The sequence below is a fragment of the Haliotis cracherodii genome, unplaced genomic scaffold (genome assembly GCF_022045235.1).
Source record: "Haliotis cracherodii isolate W230 unplaced genomic scaffold, xgHalCrac1.p SCAF_8, whole genome shotgun sequence".
Classification (NCBI taxonomy): domain Eukaryota; kingdom Metazoa; phylum Mollusca; class Gastropoda; order Lepetellida; family Haliotidae; genus Haliotis; species Haliotis cracherodii.
The window spans coordinates 17518341-17527686 of NW_027266341.1; the positions used below are offsets into that span (position 1 = coordinate 17518341).

The 9346-nt window shown below is 39.9% G+C and overlaps 1 protein-coding gene across 1 annotated transcript; it reads left to right on the top strand.

The window, feature by feature from the left end:
• The first annotated feature begins 1177 nt into the window (after positions 1–1177).
• LOC139449493 (uncharacterized) lies at positions 1178–6690 on the top strand. Its single transcript, XM_071230916.1, has 5 exons — positions 1178–1186; positions 3322–3635; positions 5111–5203; positions 5776–5889; positions 6507–6690. Exons 1-5 carry the CDS (start codon positions 1178–1180, stop codon positions 6688–6690), a joined length of 714 nt encoding a protein of 237 aa, XP_071087017.1.
• Positions 6691–9346: the final 2656 nt, after the last annotated feature.

Here is a 9346-nt window from a genome sequence, read left to right on the forward strand (position 1 = left end):
TTCCTGCATTAAATTATTTCCTTTTTTAAGAATATGCGACCAAGCATATCGGGATGATACTGACATATGATTCTCCGGGAATACATTAATTTTAAATTATGCCCAGATGCTATACCGTAACGGTCCTACAGTCCTCTAAAAAAGTGAATTCGTTTTAACATCATCGCTATATTCATCGATTGTAATCATAATTATTGAGGTTATCCTGTGAAAAATGATCGTTATGCAGCGAAGCAAAAGTCAACACGATTCATTACATTGACGTCAATGAGTACTTCAAAGTGATAAGTTTAAAACACAGTTTATTGCACAAATAGTAACGGCTATCGCATTATCACTGCCAGGACGTTGATGAAGACAAGAGCACCCGTATGTTCCTTTTCAGTCATAATGTGATTACGGTTTTAATAACAAATATGACTAATACACACATATTTGTAGCATTCATCTATTGACACGCTTTATTTTAACAACCTGCGTTTACATTTGTCAAAGGGTCACATAATACAAACGGGTGAAAGCACCACTAACTAAACGTCATAAAAGTCATATTGCAACAATATTGTATTGATTGGACAAAAACTTATGTTAACGCAACATCAACCCTCCTTCCGACTTTACCGCTTAATCTACACTGACGATTATGATTGTAGCACGTGCATACAGGTACATACGCAAGTGTTAGAGATGTGGTTTAGACGCATTGTTAAAATGATTACTTAATTATACCTGATATGGAATAAGATGTATCTTTGAACGTTTCTAATAATCTAATTTTTGGGTGAGAAGTATTTCAGACGAAACGTCAAACCGTTTAAACAATCATGCAGATACTTGTATACGCACATTTGACCGCTAATCTCGCCTTTTACCCATGGATGGTCGACGTGAACCGGTAAATAAAAGCACCCCTGTGGACTAAATGGGCCTTTTAATCTGTCATAAAAGTGTCCACTCCTTTTGATCATTGACTTATATGGACAGACTGGAGCATTAGGATGATGCAGATAATCCCTAAGCTGTTACGTTGAGGATATCAGAAGCCTGTAGGATTACCTCAATGGAATCGCATTGTCTCTTTATTTTCACCGAACAATTTAAATACGGAGGGAACTACACAGTTCTTCATTCTGTTGTTGACCAGTTCTCCCTGACGAAACGACGACAAATCCACAGAATGATGAAGGTGAGTGCCCCATTTGTGCTGAATCTTTCTTTTTTCTTTTCTTTTGTAATATGTGCAATGAGCTTTCAAAAAAATTCATTTATGATCCGCAAAAATAGATTGTTCAAAGCAGAGTATTTTCTGACATGAGTTTAAATTGACGAAATGCATGACAAAGCTATGAAGAACAATATTGTATGCACCTAACCTAAATAGCACATTTCTTGTGCTATTTAGATTAGGTGCATAAACACTCCTTTATACATTATGTTTACATAAAAAAAAAAGAAGAAGCCAAAAATGCCTACGACGTAATAAAACAGATGTACATAAACCTATCTACTGCCATATAAGAAATGTGTAAAAAATGTATGTGGACATACATTATGTATGTGCACATAGATAAATGAAATAAGAGAACCAAACAAACAAAGCTTAAACTGTTAGTTAAAGACTAGATTTTGGAAAGGACTGAGAAATATTTCACGATCTAATAATCAGTCCAATGTCGACAATGAATCCTGGTTTAATCATTTTAAGAACTTATTTGCCAATGTTGATGCTCATGTAAATATCAATGACGAAATTGTCCATGACCATTTGCCATTAGATAATGTTAATATGTGTGTACTTGACACATGTATAACAGAAGCAGCAATTATGTAGCATTGTATCACGTAAGAAATGGTCAATAGCCCGAAGAAGATTCTAAGTGATTGAGATGTTAAATCATTCTTTACAAAATACTATATGAAATTATTCAACTGAACAAAACTGACTTTTTGAGAAGAAGAAAGGTGAAAGCTCAGGTCATCCCTCATTCGGATCTTATGGGCTTTGTTCCAGACTATAGGCCCGCCTTTCATTGGATACGATAGAATGAAGATTGAATATAGCGTTGTATCTATAGGTACCATGCATGTAACTCGACACGTAGGTTTACCATATGAGAGTGAGTGAGTTTGGTTTTAACACCGCTTTAAACAGTATTCTAGTTACTGGTCAGCGTGTTAGCTTCTTGTGGGAGGAGAGCCCGAAATGATGCAGGTCTCAGATGATTACCGGGATTCGAACCCACAATCTTAGGTTTTTGCCATGTCCAAGGGACTAGGAGTGTTGCCGGACACGTTTCTGTGTTCATTAATTTGTTATGTCACTGTTAACGAACGTGCCTCGTGTCGACTGAAAGGGACGGGATAACTAAGGAATGTTACCATATGCTATATTCAGCACATTTCGTGAACATGTATACGTTCTACATATGCTGATATTTTGGAAATGTACTTTCTGTACTTAGTGCTAAATATGTCTGGCACATGTTCACAGCACAACAACGTTACAGGGTATGAATAAGTGACCTCTAAAAAATCCATTATTGCAGCAAATAGCATAATGATTTGAATAGTTTATTTTTTACCATAGATAACTATTTGGGACAGTGTGCAAGACTGGTTGTAAAAGGTTTATGAATTATGTCATATAACTTTGACTACCACACATTTCTATTTCTTATGGGATCTGTGAGCAGTACGGAAAATACACCCTGCTAAATAACAGTGACAAAACTATTTCCATAATCATAGTGAGTGAGTTGGGTTTAACGCCGCTTAAAACAGTGTCCCAGTTATATCACGGCGTGTCAGCTGAATGTTGGAGGAAAGTCTGAGGTAATGCATGTCTCAGACGTTTACCACTTTGGTGAAACCCACGAGCACGGGTATGGTGCTGACAAACTTAGAAACATAATCGAGGCGAACAGGGATTCGAACCCACAATCATAGGTTTCTGGCGTTCCAGAAGGGACGCAACTCTCCAGAGCGAATCACGGCGACTTAGACGACTGGGCCACCCGTACCCCTTCCAAAATCATAAGAAATTGTACGATTGTGATAATATCATAAGCATGTTTATGAAAAAAAACATGAAGTGGTAATGATACCAGATAATTGCGAAAAGGTGTGCGTATCCTGTCCCACCTGCGGCACCGATCACAAACACATGCAAAGCCAAGTCAAAAGTAGTGTATCCTGACAAATACAACATATCATGATTTGTACCCAATGTAATACAGTATTTCATCGTCAGGATTACGAATACGCTGACAGTGATTAGTTTTATGTTTTTAATTTACTTACCATATTTTTTTTCATTTCCAGATCATTATTATTGCCCTCGGCATTTCATCCTGTCTGGGTGCAGCGTTAAATAACCACGCTATCGCAAAACGCCAGGCGGATCATCTTCGGCAACAATTCGGTGTCCAAATACCAAATCTCCCTTTCAATTTGCCTCCAAATTTCCCCTTTCACAATCCCTCATTTCAAACCCCGATCAACCCCTTCAACCCCCAAGGAGGGATCTACGACCAGCTTGATAGACACTTTCTGCCTGCCAACCACAAGTGTGTCAAGCCGTACAACCTCAGCGTAGAACTCGGCCCTCTGTCTGACAGTGCTGAAGGATATCCCTTGTAAGAGGTTTCATTACAACTCGTTCAGTCATCCAGCAGTTTAGTTGGCACGTAGGGGCGGTCGGGTAGCCTAGTGGTTAAAGGGATCGCTGACATGGTTTTACGCCGCCTTTCTAAATATTCCAGCAATATCACGGCGGTGGACACAAAACATGGGCCACACCCATATCGGGTATGAACCAAGGTTTTTGGCGTAACGAGCAAACGACTTAATAACAACTAGCCTACCCCACCGCCCCACAGCATGATTTTGTCACGTCATAAAGCCCCCTTCAGTTAATGCTACTTGTAGAGCCGTTTTCCAATGTTTCGCATTTATTCGTCATCATTTCGCATGTGGTTTTAGAGGTGGGATAGAATAGTGGTGAAGCGTTAGTTAAGAGGCCACGTTTGATTTCCCACATGGCTACAATGTGTAAAGGCCATTTCTTATGTTTCCCACTGGGAAGTAAATGCTGGAAAGTTGCTGATGGCTACGATACATTCGGCATTTCAAGAGCCTCAGTAAACTCTGGTGTATTCCATATTTGTGAAAACGTAAGACAATGCTGAATATGTAATAATTAAATGGAATTATTCGTCTACGTTGAAGGCTCACATTGTTCAAACTACGGTTATAACAAACGAGTGGTCAAAGGGACCACTAATTTTAGCTCGTTATATCCGTAGTTCGTTAGAAGCATAATTATGTACAACATAATTATAACAAATGTTCGGGACCATAAAATACGTTTGTTATAACCCTTCAGTTCTTTATAAACGTGTTCGTTATAACAGTATGCATTGCATTTATGTTTCTGTTTATATTTATCATGTCCACATTTGTATGCTGACCGCCTCCGTGGTCTAGTGGTAGAGCGTCCGCCCGGAGAGTTGAAGGTCCGGGGTTCGATCACCGGCCGCGTCATACCAAAAGACGTTAAAAGGTGGTACTTGTTGTTACCCTGTCTTGCGCTCGGCATTAAGGGGCTAAAACAAGGACTGGTCGGCTCGGGCTGTGACTGTGTCTGAGTGGGGCATTCATGTTAAACTGCTGTTTAACTGCGGCATGGTATCTCAGTGGGCTAGCACTATAAATCGGCATCAGTCCGGACTAGTACAAGCAGCCACACGCACACGTGCATGCAAGTCGCTATATACGTGCAATAATCTTGGACGCGACGTTTAACCCCATTTCACCTCACCTCACCATTTGTATGCTACTCATAGAATTTAGTAATCGTGTCACTATGGTAAGATCTCGACGTCTAAAGATCCCAGTACCCCATTGCGAATAAAGTGGATCTGAAGGTCATGCTGATTGACTTGACTGACAGTGTCATCGTGTCCCGATTGCATGTAAATCCGTGCACGTTTTCATTCAATGATTAGTGAATTGTACAAGCAGCCGCGACATGCAGATCGTTAAACAGCATTCTCTTACTCTCGAAATCTTGCCATAATAACCCTTTTTTATGGTACCTAATATATTTCAGTGACGCTATCAACCTGGAGAGATCTCAGCGTCCAGACTTAGCTTTCTACCTTCCCCCAGCGCTCACGGAAGTTACTGATGGGGTCTATGGAGTGTAAGTATGATGTGAATTACTGACGTTTGTTTGTTTGTTTGTTTGTTTGTTTGTTTGTTTAACGCCGCACTCACAATATCAATCACTTGATTGTCTGGTCCTAATTTAATTATTTACATGCAGTCGTCATATACTCTTTTTTTTGTTATTACTTATCCTATAGAACATATACCGCTATACAATAGACTTTATGCAATACGGATGGTAGTGGCACGTCTTATTTACTACAGTGAAGAACAATGGTTAAGATAATGTTCCTTATGTAACGAAACGAAGAAACGCCTTAATTGAGCCCTTTCAAATATCTATATACAATGTCAACGCCAGAGAATATCCAGTATCGATCTTCCGCCGAAACAGATTTCATTGGGCGTCAAAGTCAATAAAGCAGTGAAAAGTATATAAAAGGAACATTTAAATACAGTTTTCGCCAAAAATTCTTCTGAATGAATAATAATGAAGGTAAATATGTCCAGGAATCACATTTGTCTCGTTTTCCTTGGTCCCTCGTGACATCAGACATGGAGTTTTATATACATGTAGTTGAATATATTTTACTTTTGTTTCCATAGTGACAACAGTTTTTCCTGCCCAACCACAAGGAAGAGGATGAGGAGTTTCGCCAGATATGGAGGACGCTGCTGGGTTCTGTCTGACTTGCAGGAAATTGACTATGGCTACTGCTCGTAAGTGTATTTGTCATCACTTATCCCTGGTTGGTTGGTTGGTTTGTTGTTTGACGCCGCACTCAGCAATATTCCAGCTATATGACGGCGGTCTGTAAATAATCCAGTCTGGACAACACAATCCAGTGATTAATATCATGAGCATCGATCCACGCAATTGGGATCGATGACATGCATCAACCACGTCAGCCAGCCTGACCACCCGATCCCGTTGGTCGCCTCTTACGACAAGCATAGTCGCCTTTTACAGCTAGCATGGGTTGCTGAAGACCTATTCTACCCCGGATCTTCACGGGTCTTATCCTTGGTGGTATTAGTTTTAGTGTTGGCTTGCGACCCACTTAGCTTAGTATTCCTTGCCTGTTGTTTAACTATGTATTGCTTTATTACATAGTTCACTTGACTTCAAATCGAAGTCGGGGCGGTCGGGTAGCCTAGTGGTTAAAGCGTTCGTTCGTCACGCCGAAGCCCCGGGTTCGATTCCAGACATGGGTACAATGTGTGAAGCCGTTTCTGGTGTCCCCCGCCGTGACATTGCTGGTATATTGCTTAAAGTGGCGTAAAACCATACTCACTCACTCAAATCGAAGTCTGACCTATTACCTTCTTTTCTTCAGCAACAACTACTGCAGCAACCACTACGACAGCTCCTTCTACGCCAGGAACATGTGCATGGAGCAGTTTGAGACTCTCTACGTCTGGGTATACTGCGACAACTTTCAGGTCCCCAACCTACGTATCAGGCAGGAAGCCATTCGAGTTCCTAAGTTCTGCTCTTGCAAGAATATGAAATGTATTTAGATTGTATCAACTTTGAAGCAATACTCACTCATGTCATAAAAGATATATGTTAGTTTATGATACATTGCTTTCACCAACCTTGTGTTACACAAAAATGTAACTCATTAGTTTTTAAGTACTATTATTTCTATTTTCATACACGAAAATCTAATTATAACCAGCTCAATATTTTTAAATAAAATATATTTTTTCTATTGCTACATTACATACAATTCAAACGGTCCTCTATGTACAACATAAATCATGCATGAATAAAATGTTGAAACATAATCTGTAGTCATAATGTTTTTACTTTTGATGAATATATTGCATATTTGATTACGCAAATGCTGTGTTATTATCATTCTATACTTTGTGCTCAAACAACCGTATTAGATGTGATAACAGCTTGTTTGTTGTTTAACGCCGCACTCAGCAATATTCCAGCTTTTTGGCGGCGATCTGTAAATAATCGAGTCTGGACAAGACAATCCCGTGATTGACATCATGAGCATGGATCTACGCAATTCGGATACGTTGACATGCATCAAGCAAGTCAGCGAGCCTGACCAACCGATTCCGTTATTCGCCTTTTACGACAAGCATAGTAGCCTTTTACGGCAAGCATGGGTTGCTGAAAACCTATTCTATAGGTATACTATTGGGATATATAAAAAGCCATCAAACCATAGGGTCATTGAACCTGCCAAGTTGATGAGGGCTACGTGGGCCACTTACCCTTTTACGGTGTGTTGCATCAGTACAATTGATGCTACTTGGTAGAAAAATTGAGACGTTATAAGTTGTCAACCGATCTCAAGGGATATATTGTTTGCTGTACCCTGTGTGTGAGCATATGTTCCCTGAGCCGTCAGGCTCACACACAGGGTACCTCACACCATATGCCCCTAGGGGTCGGCTGACAATGAATTTCTCTCACCGACATTCATGCATACATGCCCGGCATATATGTCTGAAGTTTCACCGAGTAACATGATTTTGTTCAGCCATTTTGACAGCTGGAAGACAACGCAAAGTAACCGAGTTACTTCCCTTTATAGAATGCATTCGCATGAGTGAGTGAGTTGGGTGTAACGCCGCTTTAAACAGTGTTCCAGTTATATCACGGTGTGTCAGCTTAATGTGGGAGGAAAGCCCGAAGTGATGCAAGTCTCAGACGTTTACCACTTCGGCGAAACCCACGAGCACGGAGATGGTGCTGACAAACCTAGAAACATAATCGGAAAGAACCGGGATTCGAACCCACAATCATAGGTTTCTGGCGTGCCCAAGGGACGCAACCCTGCACAGCGAATCGCGGCGCCTTAGGCGACTGAGCCACCCGTGTCCCGCATTCGCATGAAGATTGGTTCATTTCAGCTCGACGAAACTTAAGCGAGATAGTCAAGTTACCTAAGGTGTATTTCGATTGATTTCTCAGCGGGGTAATAAGCGGGCTACATGGAAAGTATTTGCTTGCTCCTTAACCAATCAGAAGCTAATATTTTCGGTGCGGTGAGATAATGTTTTTTTATTGGTCGACGATCACAGTTACAATAAATGCAATACAGTTACAATAAATACATGGCACAACTTCATAAAGTTATTGGACACAGTCTGCAATACAATTATACAAGTCAAATTCAGCTACGTTTAAAAATCTACATTTAATTTTTAAAATATTTTTAGAGTAAGAATTTTTCAATTTGGAGTTCTGCTAGGATTGGCAAAATCAAAACAAGGGAAGACGTTTTATTTATTATTAGCTTCAGATGATTGTTCAATTGAGGTCAAATAGCCAATTCCCTTCATCTGATTTACCCACCCAAACTAAAAAGTAAAACCGGCCAGTAACAATGTGCTTTTTATTTAGATCTATGCATAAACATACAGGGTGACACAAATACTCTACACAACGCTAATGACAAAAGGGATGACTCAATTTGGCAATAGTCAACATTCCCATTATGTCAAGCAATATTCCAGCCACGTCAACCTTTGGCGTGTACATTTCACACCTTTTGGGGTAAACGACTTTTCTCTTTCTGCTAAAACTTCATACGACTCTTGCTTAAGTTGTGTGATCAGGGTTACGATACTAAAGGCCTGACTAAAGTTTTCAGAAAGTTTAATGGTTGACATGTGGAGGACATTTCCAAATTCTTTACATCAGCGACAAAAATATCCGATGCAATTTCCTATTTTGACTTGTGCCAAATGCTCCCTTCTCTTCATGTGAATAATTGTCTTGTTTGTAGTGTGACGGGTTATACTGGTGGTGCAGGATTTGCTAAACTTTTGGCGAACATTGACAGCATCATTAGTTGATAATGATTCATAAACACGTCCATGTGATATTGTCGGAATAGTACATTGGACTGCGTTTTGCAGATGTTTAGTATGGTCATGGAAAGGGTTTTGCCGCTCTTATTCAATTACTTCAGAAGGGAATTCTGAAGGGAGTGTGGAAATTCATGTACGTTCATTTTTCTCTCTAAAAGTCATCTAAATTCGTCTTAAAGGATTAAGCTTTCATCAAAACATATTCAGGTATTTGTCATGCAGAGATTTCGGGCTATGCGTCTACGCTACATGCATGATTCAGACTGATCACATAGGTTATTGATATGTGCATACATGTATCTAGACTTTATGTTTGTGTCGTTTATGCATGATA

Bases quoted from the DNA above. Each gene is read 5' to 3' on its own strand.
- LOC139449493 (XM_071230916.1), top strand. The intron at 3,636-5,110 runs GTAAGAGGTTTC...AATATATTTCAG, and splicing joins AGTGCTGAAGGATATCCCTT to TGACGCTATCAACCTGGAGA. The intron at 5,890-6,506 runs GTAAGTGTATTT...TCTTTTCTTCAG, and splicing joins ATTGACTATGGCTACTGCTC to CAACAACTACTGCAGCAACC.